At 33.2% G+C, this 18,161-nt stretch overlaps 1 protein-coding gene across 4 annotated transcripts in view; it reads left to right on the top strand.

Moving 5' to 3' along the window:
* PTBP2 (polypyrimidine tract binding protein 2) overlaps positions 1-10,942 on the top strand; it is a 71,159-nt gene extending 60,217 nt beyond the window's left edge. The window contains exons 9-14 of one of the 4 annotated variants that reach the window (XM_081305328.1): positions 1,419-1,558; positions 3,005-3,038; positions 3,457-3,549; positions 8,628-8,844; positions 8,949-9,026; positions 9,189-10,942. In XM_081305328.1, the coding sequence (XP_081161454.1) occupies positions 1,419-1,558; positions 3,005-3,038; positions 3,457-3,549; positions 8,628-8,844; positions 8,949-9,026; positions 9,189-9,318 (692 nt within the window). In that variant the 3' untranslated portion in view covers positions 9,319-10,942. Of the gene's footprint in view, positions 1-1,403; positions 1,559-3,004; positions 3,039-3,456; positions 3,550-8,627; positions 8,845-8,948; positions 9,027-9,185 lie in introns of all 4 variants that reach the window. The other 3 variants (XM_081305327.1, XM_081305326.1, XM_081305325.1) reach the window with 3 other exon arrangements.
* Positions 10,943-18,161: the final 7,219 nt, after the last annotated feature.

The raw sequence follows: 18,161 nt of genomic DNA, 5'->3' as shown, positions 1-18,161 counted from the left end.
AATTTTCTATTTTAAAAAAGATTCATATCTCTGGGATTTACTTTAAAAATAAAATTGGTGAGTAGGTGAAACAAGATCGTCCCTGAAGTGATAATTGTTAAACTTGGGAGATGGTACATAGGGATTCATTCTAGTCTCTCTTCACTTATATATGTTGGAAAATTTTCAAAACAGAAAAGAAAGTCAAAAGAAGAAAACAAGAAGGAAAGGGAGTTCTAAAAATGCTGTGGGCAAAAACTATAAAATACACTCATCTAGAGCAAGAGTATAAATTGAGAAACATCTTTCCACTTACAGAGTACTTAGGAGGGATAGAGGTGGAATTAAGAGATAACTAGAGGGAAAAAAATTTGTCAGAAACTTAGGTAAGAATTGTGAATCTCAAATACTCTTCACACTGCCAGTGAAAGGTCATACTAGTTTCTGTAAAATGATCTAAAACTTGAATAAGATCTCCGAACTAAAGGTAACAGCAGATCCTTATGAAATGCACAGAAGTCTGGAAAAAGAAGGAGGAGTAAAAGGTGAACTAATGGAACTACCGTGCTAAGGGCCAGTTCCACCCAGGTATGTCATGAGGTCAACATCATTTGGAATGTCCCTTTATTATGGGGAGGTAAAAAAAAAAAAAAGTAGTAAATTTCTTTGTAAATTTGATATGTAAGAATTTAAGGATGAAAGTATTCTTCGAAGGGTACTGAAGGGAATTCTTAAAAAGTCAAAAGGGATGACTTTTAAAAAAGACAACAGATGGGAAACTAGGACCATAGAAATTAGGTTGGAAGCAAAGTCTATAATAGAATGAAATTTGTTCTCTCTACAGGGAGAGTCTTGTTTGAGAAACTTATATTTATTATAACTACTTGAGTGTGAAATGAAGACAAGTTTGCTAAGATTTTCTTTTAAGTCATTTGGATGAATTAAATGCTTAAGGTAACATTGTCTTTAGGAACTGAAGAACTTACTACATTTGTGTTGTAGGCAGAAACTGATTTCAGGTGTGAGTTTATGAAGGCAGTAGCTCTTGTAGAAAAAGGATAGGTGTTATATTGAGAACAGTATTTTTTATACTTCTCACTATAAACCAGGGAAGTGAATTTTTCAAGTCTCCGACTTGAAAATACATTCCTCATACTTTGTTTGCTTTTCCATAGGACGGTGGAATGTTATATATTTAATTTTTTAACAATACAGGTATGTACCCTAGTTCTAATAATTAATGAGGATGTTGAAATCAGTTACTTTACTACATATCACCACACCATTTTGCTAAACATGAAAATTAACTTTCAGGAACCTTTTGGAACGGTCAGCTGCCATAAGCCATGCAGCCATCGTGCTAAAATTGGTTTTTGTAAACGACTTGTGTGTGTTTCGTAAAATATGCTTTATTTTAAAATTAGGGCTTCCTGTTGCAGCTGTTCCAGGAGCTCTGAGTCCTTTGGCTATTCCAAATGCTGCTGCAGCAGCTGCTGCAGCTGCTGCTGGCCGAGTGGGTATGCCTGGAGTCTCAGCTGGTGGCAATACAGTCCTGTTGGTTAGCAATTTAAATGAAGAGGTTAGTAAAATAATTTTCTAATGTTTATTCTTTAACTCCATTTCATTTGTGAAAGTTTTTCATGTTTATTTCATTTTGCACTTGCCTTTCTTTTTATGTACATTCATTAGCCAAAATATTTTCTGTGTTTCTATTTCTGAATAAAATCTATGTATTTGTTTAGGTAATACTTATTTCCTTAGACAGTCATATCTCTTTATATATGTATATATTTTTAACCTAACTACCTATTTTTCCTAAGAAAAATATGGTGAAGTACCGTAGTTTGGCTTTTTATCTTTTTGTTGTTCTCAAATGCAAATATGATCTAATTTGCAAATTTAACTGTAAAACAATTTTGCTCTTTGCCTTTTCTAATTATTTGCTTGTTCATTTCATGCTTATGTGTCATTGCATTTTTTTTTAAATCTTATTTTATGTGAACTACTCTAATACATTTTTCTTTGAAGGTTCTTCCAAAGATCTTGACGAGGCACTCTTCCAGTCTTTCTTAGTAATTTTTTCTTTGCAGTTATTAGTCATTGTCTTCTAAAAATATTTTCAACTTTTATCCCCCACCCCTTTCTTGTTAAATAAAATTGCTGTTATTTTCTGTAGTTGTACATTTTATGTCTGGTATATTTTATTTTGATTGCTATGAGAGCTGGTATGAAATGTGGGAAGCTAAGTGTTATCAGTTTATGATGTCTAATTTGAATACTTTTTCATTTTTAATTGGCCTCTGTTAATATGAACATTAAGCTTATTTTATCATTTAATACTGTTATCATTCACAGTTCTGCATGCTAAAATGTTTGAATCAGAGTACCTTTGTTTTTATTTTAAGACCTTTGCCTGCATTTCATAACCAGCCATGCTTATGCAGTTAAAGTTCAAAGTTTAAAATTCCTATGCATGCTCTCCTTCCCTATGTTGAGATGAAATGCTGTAATTTACTCTTTGATATAGATGTACTTTACCCATATTTGTCTTGGATGACTACATTTTACTCAGTTTTTCTTGTACAGTACATAAACCAACCATTTTCTGACCAAATTCCTGCATTTCCTATGTACTGACCTATATTTTATTTTTTTTTTGTTCCCCAATTCCTTATTTTTTTCTTCTGCATTGCTGTTTCCCTTCCCCATTTCATCCTTTTCCCTGTGTGTTCACCTTCCCTTTCCTTGTCTTTTCCCAAATGCCCATTCCCTTCCCTGTCTTATCCTTTATTTTCCTTGTCCTTGTCTTCATTCCCTGTCTCCATTCCCTATGTTCATGCTTCTGTGCTTGAACAAATGTTCCTCGGACCAACTTGCCCCAATTAACCGCCTTGAACCATGATCCATGACCACCTCACCATTCTGCGGGAACCACCCTTCGTTATGGATGATCTGTTCATCTCCGCTCTTCCTCGACTCTTCTCTCTTCTTGTCTTACGCTGCTTGCTCTTCTCTCCTTCTAAAGATGGTTACGCCCCAAAGTCTGTTTACCCTCTTCGGTATGTTATTGTTAGCACTATACTTTTATTATTGATTTGATTTTTGTTTCACCTTAATTCTTATTTGTAGCTAGCACTTTGGCTTAAAGTTGAATAGTAAATCTTTTGCTATTTTTCTTTGCTATTTAAAACTCTCCATAGACACAAAATTTGTTTTAATGCATGCTGATTTATTTTGCATGGTCTTTAATTTAATATCATTCACATAGCTTTGAGGGTTTATCAAAAATTATTCTTTTCAAAATTCACTGTTCAAAATCTTGATCTTCTTTATTCATTTGTGAGAATGATAAGATTGAATGAGTGATCATGTTGATGTCTGAATGTTTCATTGATATGTCAGAAAGATTAGTTGTTAGCTGCCTTGCACGTAAAATTAATTCCATTTTTGGATTACCTCTCTGTGGCTCCAAAAAAGGTGTTTATGGAGATGTGCAGCGCGTGAAGATTTTGTACAATAAGAAAGACAGTGCTCTAATACAGATGGCTGATGGAAACCAATCACAACTTGGTAAGATTAAACTACATGTTTATATGTTTTCAATTCCAAATTAAAACATTTAATTTTATGAATCAGAGTAAAATTAAATGCCTTTACATCAGTAAGAAATCGTTGTTGTTGTTGTTTTTTGTTTGTTTTTTAATGGCCAAGGCTCAAAATGTCATTTTAATTTTCATATTTTAATGTGATTATTTGTACATGATGAGTATATTTGTATTTTTCTGTTTTCCTCCTAGCATTTCTCAAGCAGTTCTGTTGGGAAAATATTTTAACTCCAAAATTGCAAGAATTATTTTAACACTCTTCTACTCTCTTTATGTGGTGCTGGCTGGGGATTGAACCCAGACCCTTGCACATTGTAGACAACTATTTTACCACTGAGCTACATCCCCATCCCAAGAATTGCAACTTTTATATTGATGATCCTTCTTTGTAGTTTTTATTTCTGGCTATTCTGTGTATTAGAAGCTGTATTTGGCTAAACTTAGAAATGGAAAAGGTCACCTGGAATGTGTCTTTTAGGGATACCAAGTTCTTACCAAATGAAAAACCTCTGTCAATGGGAATATTAAATCTGTGTCTTTGGGAATATTAAATTGTACTTTCGTCAAATTACATGTACATCATTGCTTAGATAATAATTTATTTTAATTTAAATTATATTTTTTTGGACTTCACACACAAATCAAATCACATAAATCTGAAATACAACTACATATTCAAAATGTGATTGACTATAAATTTTACCAAATTTTTAGTTTATAATTGGATTTATTAAGTTTCAGGGACATTGCTGCCTCAGACTGGTTGTGTTTACATTGTTAATTTTTGAAATTACTATTTTGGAAGTAAGGAATAGTGTGTTTTTGCTGTTATATTTGTGTGACACTTGGGGGTGAATATGATACACTTGACCAATTTCAGCCATTAAAATCAGAAAAGTTTGAATTTCAAACAGGTTAAGTTTGAACTTAGTGTTTCTTGGCAGTGGTTTTGGTATTTCATATAAGATATAAAATTATCCATCTGGCTCTCCAGTTTTAAAATCACAATATCTGTCTTAAAGGAAAGATATAAAAAAGAGCTGTATATGTCATAGGTATTTAGTATATTGTTTCCCCCTGCTCAGTTTGTGTATACTTCTGTATTCTGGTGAGGGTGGTCATTACCATTTGTTTAATATACACTTGTAAGTAGCATTTGACAGTGCTTCATAATCAACATAGCATTCTCAAATATTTCATGTTTTTAAAATTACTGTTTGAGGTTTGGGTGGCATTAAATTCACTTACATAAAGAATGCCAAATCATGGTTGAGAATCATCTGAGGGAGAATTTAAAGAAATTAACTTCTGAATTTGTTGTTGTTGGTGGTGGTTGTGGTGGTGGTGGTGCTGGGAATTGAACCCAGGGCCTTGTGCTTGCAAGGCAAGCACTCTACCAACTGAGCTATATCCCTAGCCCTTTGTTGGTTTTTTTTATGTGTAGATTTTAATTTTTATCATACTTACATTGGTCTTCTTAGGCTACAGAACAAAATAATATGCTTTGTAGATTAAACAAATTTATTTCCTCATGTATTTTAAATACTAAGGTTTCAGATCTCAAGGTGCTAGCAGATTTGGATTTTGAAGACTCTTTCTTGGCTTGTAGCTCTCTGCCTGTGTTCTTACATGGACTTTTCATTGTGTAAGCATAATGAGAGTTCTCCTTCTCTTGTGAGGATACCAGTCCTATTGAATTAGGACCCCACCATGATGACCTCATTTAACCTTCATAACTTCCTTAAAGGTCCTGCCTTTATAGATTGTCATTAGAAATTAGGGCTTCGACATATGCATTGACTGGGAATGGGGGCCACATTTTAGTCCATTTAGTACTTACATATGTAAATCATTTATCCCCAATGTTACCAGATGTTGACAGTAAAGTTTTGACTTATAATTTTTGGACTATAAGTATTGATAAATAATTTCTTATTCTCATTGCTGCTAGGATAAATTTTACTTCAGTTATATGACAATAAAAATATGTGCTTATATCATCAGTGCCTATAAAACACACTCAAATTCCAAACAAAAAAATAGGGTGTGCCAAGGAAGTGAGAAATTAAAGACTAGAAATTAGTAGTATAGATGACAGCAAAGCAAAACCATAAATTGTCTTTGAAAAGACTAATAAAATAGACAAGTGTCTGTAAACAACAACAACAACAAAATGAGAGCAGCAATACATATTTTATTTTGAATTATAAAGGGAGAACTCTTAATAAGCTCTATGTAAACTCCTATTATCTATGAATTTGTCTTAAATTTTCATTATTCCCTAACATCTTCTTCAGATTTGTAAGGGAAAGGTAAAAAAACTATATTCAGTCAATAATCCATTCTCAGCCAGGTGCAGTGGCACACACCTGTAATCCCAGTGGCTCGGGAGGCTGAGGCAGGAGGATTGTGAGTTCAAAGCCAGCCTCAGAAATTTAGCCACATGCTAAGCAACTCAAGACCTGTCCCTAAATAAAATACCAAATGAGGCTGGGGATGTGGCTCAGTGGTTGACTGCCTAATCCCAGGTACTTACCAGAGAGGAAAAAAAAAATGCCATTCTCTGAAACACGTTACTTTATCTATTTATGCCATATTTTTTGCAAGTAGACTTTTATAAGATTCCCATTGTTAAAAACAAAAAGAGTAGAGATTCTGTTCTCATTTTCCTACTCTTGTTCATTGCCTTTGTCTCTGCTATTCATACAGTGTGGTTATAGTCAGACCTTTAATTTGAATTTTAAAAAAATTATAACTTTTTTTTAAATATCAGACCAATTCATTTCTTTTAAAAATAACCCAACAACTATGTTAAGAAGTAGTCATATTGTTACAGAGTTGAGGTCTTCTGGGAAACTGAGGTAGCACAAAGATGATCCTACTTTAAACCCCAGTTCTTGCGATCAAGTCAGGAAGATTTTAGACCTGTTGCTCAGAGTAATAGTCATGAGTTTATTGAAGGTTTAGGAAAAGGGAAGGGGAGGACCCTATCAAGGGGGAAAGTGGGTCTTCTCTCTTCCAGTTTATTGAGGATCACAGTGAAGTTTCTACAGGGTCCCACTTAGGTCTACTTGCTGACTTTTGACTGGCAACAGGATGACATTAGCCTTTCGGGTCCCCACTGCCATGACAACTCTAGGTTATCTTGGTCCATGCTGACCAGTTTCTAAGTAGAATCTTCATCATAAGTTCTTAGAGATTTTATGATTAAGAATTATCTCCTGAGTTTCTGGATCTAATCTGTGAAAAGGGTCACAAAAGTCTCCCCTGTCAGAGTAATGTGGGTTCCTCTTATCAACATTATTTCAGGCCTGCATTTCTTCTGCAGATAATAGGTCGTTTGCTAAGGAATGGGGTGTAGCCTATCCACTTAAGCCAGGCAGGGCTGCAAGTAAATTGCTTCTTTGAAAATAAAGCTTGTGGGGGTCAACGCAGTGGACCCATTTTATAAAATTATTCTCTTTAACCTCAATTTCCCACCATTCGCACCTACCTTACCCCTAACAATATAATATTCTGTGTTCACATACTGCTATGTGCTAGGGTAAGACAGAGTCCTGTCTTTGTGTACCTTACAGTCTGAAGGAGGAAAATATATGTAATTGCAATAAATTATGATGATCTTTAAAAAAGGTACAAGGTACTACCTAGTACCTGGGGAATATCTAGTGAGTTTCTGGATCTTTTCGAAGGATGAAGAAAAACCCTTTTTGGAAAAGTGAGTTTGAAGAATGAGTAGACTAAGAGGGATAGTAAAAAGTATAGGAAATTGTTACAAAATAAAACAGCATGTATACAAGAATAAAGGTGAGGAAAAACTAGCACTTAGTGTCAGGATATATGTTTTCTGTATTTATAGCATAAAGTACAAGGAATGTAATATTAAGGTATAACACAAGTTCCATGATGATTGTGATGGTTTCTTACTACTTTATTCCCAGTACCACTATAGTTATTAGAATTGTATAGATTAAAAAACTACCTATTCATAGAGGCTAGAAGACATAAGGGTCAGACTGGGAAAGATACAGGCTATGTTAAAGGATGAGTTTATATTTTGTTCCTAAGGGTTTTAAGCTGATAATGCTGGGATCACATTTGTAATTTGTGAAGGTCATTTAGCTGCCTTGTGTATAGAATGAATTGGAGAAAAGTAGAGAGATATTCAACAGGAAAGCAATTGGAGATGAAGTTTAAATGGCAGTATAAGTAGAAAGTGGATAGAACATGAATTTGAGAGATAATTGGAGAAAGAATATCATAGTAGCCGGGCATGGTGGCACATGCCTGTAATCTTAGTGGCTCAGGCAGCTGAGGCAAGAGGATTGCAAGCTCAGAGCTAGCCTCGGCAACTTAGCAAGGCCCTAAGAAACTAAGCAAAACCCTGTCTCAGTGGTCCCTGGTACCAAAGGGGTGGGGGGAAAGATCTTAGTAAAGGATTTAGTAATTAGGATAGCAGAAGGAACAAAAAGTCAAGAATGGCTACTAAATTTCTTTCTTGGGAGGCTAAAAATGTAATTTATCAACAGGTGGGTAGTGGGTATTGAACCCAGTGACCCTGTGATATATCCTGGGTTCTTTTTGTTAGTTTGTTTCTTTGGTGGTGGTGGTTTTATTTTTTGAATTTGGGGGTTTGTCTGGGGTTTTTGTTGTTGTTGTTGTTGTTTTGTTTTGTTTTGTTTTTTGGAGGTAGAGTCTTACTAAGTTGCCAAGACTAGCCTTGAACTCATAATCCTCCTGAGCATCCTGAGTTTCTGAGATTATAGGCTACACCACTACTCCTAGCTAGCATCAGCAGGATTCTTGAGGAAGATAGATATTTATAATCTTGATTTGTTCTATGAAAGAAACATTTTTTTTTTGCCACGTGTCTTGTCTAGTAGAGATTAAAATGGAATTTGTCTTAATCACTGGTAGCTATGGTAAACACATGTTTATTTTAAAACAATAAGAAAATAGTTGTAAATTATTATTTTAAATTTAGAATTGTTTTCATTTTGAACTTTGAAAATGTTTTTTTAATAGGAATGCTTTCTTTTTTAGCCATGAATCATCTTAATGGACAGAAAATGTATGGAAAAATTATTCGTGTTACTCTCTCTAAACATCAGACTGTACAACTACCTCGAGAGGGACTTGATGATCAAGGGCTAACAAAAGATTTTGGTAATTCCCCATTGCATCGTTTTAAGAAACCTGGATCGAAAAATTTTCAGAATATATTTCCTCCTTCTGCAACCCTTCACCTATCTAATATCCCGTAAGTATTTAAGCCAGCGTTTATTAAGGATGTACATTTTGTTTTAATAAAAACATCGAATTTATTATTAATGTTTACTTTTTTCCCCCATTTAATTTTCCTAGTCCTTCAGTAGCAGAAGAGGATCTGCGAACACTGTTTGCTAACACTGGGGGCACTGTGAAGGCATTTAAGTTTTTTCAGTAAGCAAGCTTTCCTTGTTTTTAAATTAGTGACTTGATAGAAGTAAAAATTTTGTTCAAGTAGTTTTTAGTCTGCTTTTAGAAATTTTTATCTGGAATGGGCAGAATTTAAGTATTCTGACTTTTTATGAGGTATCTAATTTCATAATTTCGTTTCAGAAGAGATCACAAAATGGCTCTTCTTCAGATGGCAACGGTGGAAGAAGCTATTCAGGCCTTGATTGATCTTCATAATTATAACCTTGGTGAAAACCATCATCTGAGAGTGTCTTTCTCCAAGTCAACAATTTAAAGGGGAGATGAAGATTGGGGGTGAATCACATTGTTCAGTGTCATCACCTATTGACTGTTCAGAAAAGTGGGGACCAGAGTTTGATTTTTTTTTTCATTTTTTCTTTTTTCTTTTTTTTTCATGCTGTTATCATTCCTTGGTTATAAAATGAAATGGCATATGTAAAGGCAGAGTTATTAACTGCTGTATTTCATCTGTTCTATAGGGAAGCCATTTTTATTGTCTGTTTAAAATTTTCGTTTAATTTTGCTTTATTTTTTCAACTTAGTTGACATACGTGCCTTAAAAAGGAAAACTAGTGTTGCTATTGTGCATTTACTAGAAAAAAGGAATTGGTTGTCTAGGGCACATTGTTATATGGGAATTAAAATATGTTTAGGCAGGGGTGTGTAAAAAGGTTAAGTTTTTGTTTCTCCTGCTTGGAACTTATTTTGAATTATTGGCTTATCACATTTCTTTCTATTTAATCAAATAAGATTCTTGATATTGAATGAATAAAGCAGCATTTTTAGTTTTTACTACTTTAGGCTTTATTGCTTTTTAAAAAAACATTGGCCTTTTTTATCACAATTCTGGTCTAGATTCAGTTATGAATGTAGGCATTAGTTAAAATTAACAAGATGCAGAGTATTAATTTCTTAAGACAACAAAGTGATTTCTGTAAGTTTGAGCCCTATGTGGAAAGCATTGTGGAATCTTAACCTTTTTGTACACACTCTTGTGGGACGTATCATATAAATGTCAGCACTAAGTAATGTCTTGTTTGTGGCTGAATATTTTTCGTAGATGTTTTTGAAGTTGACATGACTTACGTGCATTTAAATATATATTGCCATCCTTAGTTTGTAATTAAGATTTGGAATATGGTTGTGGATTTCTGAGCATGTGCAGACTGGTCTAGCTAGTTCAGGAACTGGTGCATGTATTTTTCAAAGACAAAGAAAGTGTACTGCGAAAATTTGCAGGAAGATTAATTTTGTGGCAGTTTTTTAAAACTGACAACCAGGTGGGACCAAAGTTTATGTGCCTTTAGTCTTAATTTACCTTGCATTGTAATATTGAGTTTTAATAAATCTTCAAAATATTTTGTATTTAGGAATAGATCTGACTTTAATAAAAACATGGCTCAGAATCTACAGGTCAAATTAATTTGAACAGTTCTTGTCAATCTGAATTGTTGATTCTGTTAAATGACCAATACTTTTTGAAATTGATGTACTTAGTTTCAAGATTCATAGATTCTGTTATCTATGTAGACAGAATGGTCATGTATATTTTCTATTAGTTGAGTTTTTACATCTTTAGAAATGTAAAATTCAGTATAGTTTGAAAGCGGCACAATTAAAAATTAATTTTCTAACAAAGTTGGGAGGTTTGATGGTTGTTTAATTTCATTTTGTGTGTACTCTGCTTACCTCTGTAGCATGCTCAATAAACACTTCTGTAGCTCTGTATTCACCTTTTCTGTCTTTCTCTGCTGCCTTTTCTCTCTTTTCTTCTTTGTTTTCACTCCACTGTGCTTCTGAATTCATGTTTATTCTCTGCCAGGGTGGGAAAGGAGTAATAATATTACAATTCTATGGCTTTAAACCATAAATAAATCTAGATGCTGTGAAAATATACCAGCTGGTTTTTTTTTTTTTTTTCCATGTAAAAGATGGTAAATACTTTTCAGGAGGACACATATTAAACATTTCCCACCCTGATTATAATCTACTGCTTTAAAGACATAACTTCTATTGTAGCTTGTTAATTCTTTCTATCTCTTTTGTTGTTGTTGTTGTTGTTTTTCCAGTAGATTTATGCACTAAATAGATCTTTTGGATTTGCCATGCTCTCTCGCTGCAGTTTCATCTTTCATCTTCTATGTCTGCTAAAGATTTCTAATTAATCTTAGAATAGCTTGTAATTTTTAACAAAGAGTACTTGACAAAGAGTAGCATGTTATCTGCTTTCACTGTATGTGAGAAGAAAGATACATTCAGGTATTTAAAAATGTGTAATTTACATTGAACAAGTGCAGGTGTTAGTTACTACTTTCACTTTTTATTCAGCTGCAATTAGGGTGCTATTTATATTACTCAAAACATTTTTGGTCACTTTATAAACAGGTATATCGGTGTCAAATAATTTTAGAATTATACATTTTTATTAGGTTTATTCTTATAAAATATCTCAAAATCATGGAAATTTTATACATTAGAATGATAAAAAAAAATGAAGGAGCAAATATACTAAATACAAAAATTCAAGTCACCCCCCAACAAAGAATATAGTAAATAAAAATAGTTTTGTTTATAGTAGAGTCAACAATTTGTGGGTGATTTGGAAGCTAGGTGATCTCCCTTATTCTTAAAATACAATCTAGCAATATCAAATATGTCTGAAGTCTATCAAAAACCAATACCATATACAATTAACGAATAATATTCAAAACTTAAGTGGAGTTTTTCTCAGTATTGTGCTGTGGTTATGATACTTGAAAGTAGGTTTTATCCCCTTTTTAGTTAGTTCCTTGTGGATAGAATTGAAGAAATAAAGTCCTCAACTTTATTTATTTGCTGGACTAGGAAGAGTTCTCAGTGTCTCCTTGCTAAGGGTTGATAGGAAAACAAAGTTTCTCCTACCTCTGGACCTGTCAGGTTTTACAATCTCTTATGCTCACATCCAATCTTAGTTTCAAAGCCCCACAGTGAAGTGGGAGTTTCAACATTCTAGAATACTTTTCAGTTTAGTACATTAAATTATATTACCTCAAACCTTGGCATATACTGAATTATATAATGTTAGGTAATGTTAGGTATATGCTTTGTTGTTATGACTGCTCAGTCCTTATGTGAACTAGCTAATTTTGAAGTATTCTTAGTATCAAGCTGCTTTGTTAATAGAGCTTTTAGAAGTGTTTCAAAGCATCTGCTAAAGGAATAGAGTCATATAGTTTATAGTTTATATTTAGCCTGTTTTAGCATTTGAAAACTGGCTAAGAATGAAAAACTCTTGCTCTATGAGGAACCAAACCATCCTATAAGTTGCCCTAGGAATAATAATAATACTTTTGAGGCATTTTAGCTTAAAAATTTATAGTTAATAAAAGTTATGGTAATTAGCTTAATTTGTTGGTATAATTCTAGTTGTGTCATGTAGTTTATAGGGAGAGGACAAGTCACTTTTCTAAGCCTCAGTTTCTTTATTTGTAAAAGGGAGACAATAAACTCTGTTGTGAGGTCCAAATAGGATAAGTGCAGGGATGCTATTTTAAATGAAAAAGTTATGTCAAAGTTCCTGGACTGCCAGATTTGCCCAAAGGTAAGCTAGTTATCCACAATAAATATCCTAGAATATCTCTTCTTGTTATAAAGAAATATTTACTAAATGTTTTTAAATTATTTAAATTTTACTCTGGTAAAGCAAAAAGATGCAGAATACAGTTTTGTAGTGCATTCCAAGGCCAAATGAAGAGAGCATCCTTGGATTTAGCCTTATATTTCTGTTTAAAATGTTTGCTAGTTAAATAATAAAATGTGGATTTTTTTAAATTATAGACTCCAAATAAAAATGGAATTTTATATGTCTAAGCCTTTAAAATTTCTGAAATTTGAAAGACAAAATAGGAAGAAAAATTTTTGTGTGTGTGTAGCTGAGGACTTCAAACAAGAATTCCTGGCTACTTTATATTAAAAAGCTAAAATCTGAAAACATGTTGCTTTCATTCAGTTGAAGGAGAGTATAGATATATTTGGTGAAATTGGGTATACATAGGTTTCGATTTTAGCTAAATATTTTCTAGATTATTGGCAAGAATTCAGGAAAATTTTAAACAATTTTAGAATATATTCATTAGTCATCAAAATCTTAACTTTATAGTTGTTTATTATTCTGAATACATTCCCCTTAAATTATTCTTTTCAGTTTAAGGTTTCGCTAGTACAAATTTCATAGTTAATAGTATCAGTTAGTTACTCAAAGGACAAAATGAAGTCTTCACATGTATAGAAAATTTTTTAAAAACTCATAACCAACACCTATATACCTATTTCACTACCTAACATTTTCCATATTTAAAGGTAATATTTATATATGACGCTAACATTTCAGATTGAATCAAAATTCCATATTCACTTTTTTCTGATTTTGATCCCTACCTCATTCTTACCTTGGAGGTAATTACCTTGAATTTAGTATTTTACTGTTCAGTGGTTGTTTTTCAAGGGGAAATTTATCCTATACTCTGTAGTCTAAATTTTTCATCTGTCTAGTTAACAAAAATACTGCAAATACTTTAATACTTATGCTGTTAAGTATAATATTTTACTATCTTATACTTTGTTAAGGTTAAGATGTGTAGGTAACTGATAATCTCCTCATCAAACCTCATGATGTAACTGATTTTTTTAAGGAGGTTTTTAAATCCTTTTCAATAAATATTGAGTCTCAGGGTTCTTTTAAAGACGTATGAAGTAAATAAGGAGGTAGTATTTTAAAAGCTGGAGTTACGTGTAAGTTCCTTACAGACAACCATACCTTTTCTGACTTTACATCACCCCCACCTCTACCCTCACCCCACCCCCCACAACTTCTTGCAACTTTTTGCCTTCAGTCCTTTCCTTTCTCTCTCCCATGTCATTGGACAGAAGGAGCATTTGGCATCTCTGTTGTCATCCCCTTAACCTGGTGTTAGTGTTGTGTAGGATTTTGGCATCAAAGATTTTTTTTTTTTTTTTTATGAGAGCTTTCGATTATACCAAAAAACAGAAGAATATAACTTACCCCTATCACTCAGCTTTAGTTACCAACAGCATTCTGATTTCCTCCGTTCACTTGTCTTCGGTAGTATTTCTTCCAGACATTTATCATGAAACTTTGTGGCATTTTTTTCTCCATAATGTTTTATTCTTGGCCATAGTCTATTCTAATAAAATAATGGACTAGTCTAGTTTTCTAATATGTTCTTCAAATCTTAGAACCTTACTATTCAAAAAGGTTGATCTACATTAGAACAAGATTGGCAGGGGGTGTATTTGGATGCATAAGTTTCTTTCAAACTTCTTGGCACTGCTTCTTGCAGTGTAAGTTCCCCCGCCCCCAACACCAAAAATTGTTATATTTCACTGGTAATCTTAAGTTACTTAAAGATATGTATTGTTAACTAGATATCTGGAGTCCTTTTTTTCTTAGTGTTATCTATTTTAAGCAAATGGTTCTAGAGAGGCCAAATGAATATTTAACGGCATATTTATAGTGACACAGGTCCCTGAGGTTCCAGTGTTCAATGAATTAAACTGTTGAAAATAAGTAAGAGGCCTGCTGTTAGTACACATAAATTGAAACCACTGTTATGTACAAGTTGATAGGTAAATAGTTAATAATCAAAATCATTTTGGGGGTCTGTGTGTGAGATTTTTTTGTTTAATACATCAAATTCAGCCTAACAGGAAAGGAATTCCCATGTGAATTGACTTTTTAAAATGACTACAAATTAACACTCTTAAGCTCTGATTCATTTATTATATTATGTGGTGTAATAAGATGCCCTTGGGTCATTTTAGCAAATAAAGTTTTTTCTTTTCACTTAACACTACTCCAATTGGATAGCACCATCTTATAGTTGAAATGGCTAAGCTTCATAGAGTAATGACTGATCTCTCTCTGTGTGAGATATTTTGCAATAAATACAGATTTAGCTGTGTAATAGTATGCCTTCAGAAGCCATTCCCAATACCTTTAGCACAGTCTTTAAAAATATTCTTGGGGCTAGCAATTTTCTCTGTTATGTCTTGCTGTTTCCTGCTCACCACCTCCATTGCTATGTCTAAACTTTGTTGCTGCTTTAGCTGTCCATTTTATGCTTTTTATTCATATTTTTCTATCATCTCTTTGCAATTAAATTTTGTGCTCCTATGAAATTTTTGTAATCATAACCAACTAATTTTATTATTCCTTTTTATTTCTGGTTAATGCATTGACAAATTATAGTACATAATATGTATGTAATAATCAGGTGTTTTGCTATATTTTTGTCGGGTTCACCTTAAAATTTTTTTTTAACTTTTTTTGCTTTTTTATTTTTATCTCTGGGATTGTAACAGTTCAGAATTTTCCAGAAACGTGAAGCATTCATGTATTTTATTACTAGTATACTCAATTTTAATGGAAAGAAGTTGGTCAAACAGTTGTAGTTAAAGATCTTAAAGATGAGCAGAATTCCAAGAGGTGATTTTAATTTACATAAGCACAGTTCCTAGAAATTAGCTGCAGAGAGAGCATACTAACATTGCTATAGTTGTCTCAACCCTTCCCAGAGTCTGGAATTTTCTAAAGTAAAACGTTACAACTAAATATGTGACATTTTCTGGAAAAAGCATAAACACTGACATGAGACTAAACATGGACTTCTACCTTATTTTTCTCCTTAGTAGCTATCAGATCTTTACGAGCCTTTTCTCACAAGATGGAGATACCCACTTTCTATGTTTGTATATGAAGATATATGTGAAGTATATAGTTCTGTTCCATGAAGGATATTTTTCCCTACTTGGGGGGAAATTTGGGGCATTTTATTTATGAAAGTATACTTTTTTTCCCCCTAAAAACTAAATTGGGCTTGTTTTTAGATGATTTTCTGTTTTGGGTGGTGCTGGGGATTGAACCCATGGCCTTGTGCATGTGAGGCAAACATTCTACCAACTGAACTATATTCCTAGCTCTAAATTGGGCTTGTTTACAACTTCAAGGCATTTATTAGACATTTGCTGTGTGCCTGGTAGGAAATGCAGAAATAAATAGGACCATGGTACAGTTTTCTATAACACTTCAAAAATGTGAATTTGTACTAACTTATTACGGAACAATTAAGCCTGATGTAAATTTCATATTTACCCATATTTCAGTTTCTAGATGAGGAGATGTAGATGAAAACAAAACTGGACCCAACTGAACTGCAATATGTAGAAATAACAGAGTGCACCCCTGTGCACCTCATTTCTGTCAACTCCTTCAGTTCTATGTGTGTTGACAACATTCAACTGCCTCTAATGTTACCAACTTTTCCACCTACTTTTAGAGAACCCTCCCTCCAATACTTTGTAGTAACTCAAGCAGCAACCTTCCTGTCACCCTCAGGTGTAAGTCAGGTCTTTTTAAAAATGAAGGGTCATATTTATAGAATTATATATTCCTTTGTGTGTCATAAAGATTTTGATTTTTGTGCCCTTAACCTGACCATTTTTTTCCCCAAAAGTTCTGTTTTCTTAATGATGTGATTTTGCACAGTGTGGCAATTTTTGGAAATGCTTGTGTTATAGTAAAATTGACAATTCTACATTCAAAGACCTCCTACTATAGTTCACATTAAGACAGGAAATGATAAAATAATCAGCATTGGACTCAGAAAACAGGAATTTAAGTTGGTCTATTACCATTTGCTAATCATAATAGCTTGCCTAAGGCCGTAAGTTATCTGAGCCCAAATTGTTGTCTGTAAATTGGAGCTGATGGTAATTGATATCCTTTTAGGGTTATTCTTACTTTCAAACAAGACAGTTTGTGCAAACACTTTGTAAAATTATCACTGTAGAAATAAAGTTTGGAAATGTCGATAGTGGTAAAAAGACCCCTTTTGGAGCAATTTTAAGATGAGATGATTATGACATTTTTCTGAGTGAATGGACACTTTTTTTTTTTTTTTTTTGCCTGAAAGCCCATCGTGCTCTAGAATTCTGTACCACATTAACAGTGTACATGAGCAGTGATTAATGTCATTGTGACATTTGTTGAAAGCAACTGAGTCTTAATTTACATGTTCGTAAAATTAACTGCAAGAGAACATCAGAAGAGGAAGAGTTTAGTTCTGAAGTTTTTTTGTCAGTGTAAAACAATCAGTATTATGTTTTCAAATTAAATAGCCCATAAAAACAGATTTCTCCTAACTAGAAACCTAAATCATAGTTTTGTAATAAATTTTAAACTTTATTTACTAACTTCAATTTTTAACTTCTTTATTTAGAAAATACTACCCACTATGTTCTAGCTTAGCCACTAAGACACAATTTCTTCTCGTGATGGGATTTTGGGTTCAGTAAACAATCACATAGTTTCATACATTTTGTGGAGGAAACTACTAGATATTATTACAGTATGCCGGTCCATTGGCAGGTAGGAAAGTATTCTTGGGAGTTATTTATATAAGAATTACCTGGGCTTAGGGGAAGGGTGAGGGACATAAATTGTAGACAGAGTAGTTGGTATGGGGGAGAAAACACATTTAATTAAGACTGTAGCATCCTGGAGAAACCAAAGTTTCAGAATGGGTAAGTCATGAATTATTAGACAAGAAATGAATAAAGGCATAGGAAGAAGTTGGGTTATAGGTCATGCTGAAAAGTTTTTAGTATTCTGAAAAGAGCAAATACCCAGTAGGGATTTTAAACATAATTATTGGTAAATTGGATTTAGAAAAATGGACAGTTTGAAGAGAGAACAGTGGTGAATTTAGCATGTTCATTGAAATATTCCTTTTGATTTTTTTTCTAACTTAAAAAAAAAAAAGTGTGAACCATTCTAAGAACTGCATGCAAAACTGGGTACTCTCTTTTAAAGTACACAAAATTAAGACTTCCAAAAGAAACCCATTAAAAGGGAGATGCTTATCTGATAAGGCTGCATTATTCATCCCCAGGAGTTTAAATCCCATAACCATGCTTTTCTCTATGATAAGGATGAGACAAAGCCATGGAGCAAGCATGTGTGTTTTTGGATTGTCTTTATGGTAATTTTAAAAACACTGGTTTTAAATATGGTTTAAATATATATTTTGGTTTTAAAAGCAAACCGGTATATCAAGAGAT

The sequence above is a fragment of the Spermophilus citellus genome (genome assembly GCF_964194105.1).
Source record: "Spermophilus citellus genome assembly, chromosome: 9".
NCBI classification, from domain to species: domain Eukaryota; kingdom Metazoa; phylum Chordata; class Mammalia; order Rodentia; family Sciuridae; genus Spermophilus; species Spermophilus citellus.
This window is presented reverse-complemented; position numbering and strand designations above follow the sequence as displayed.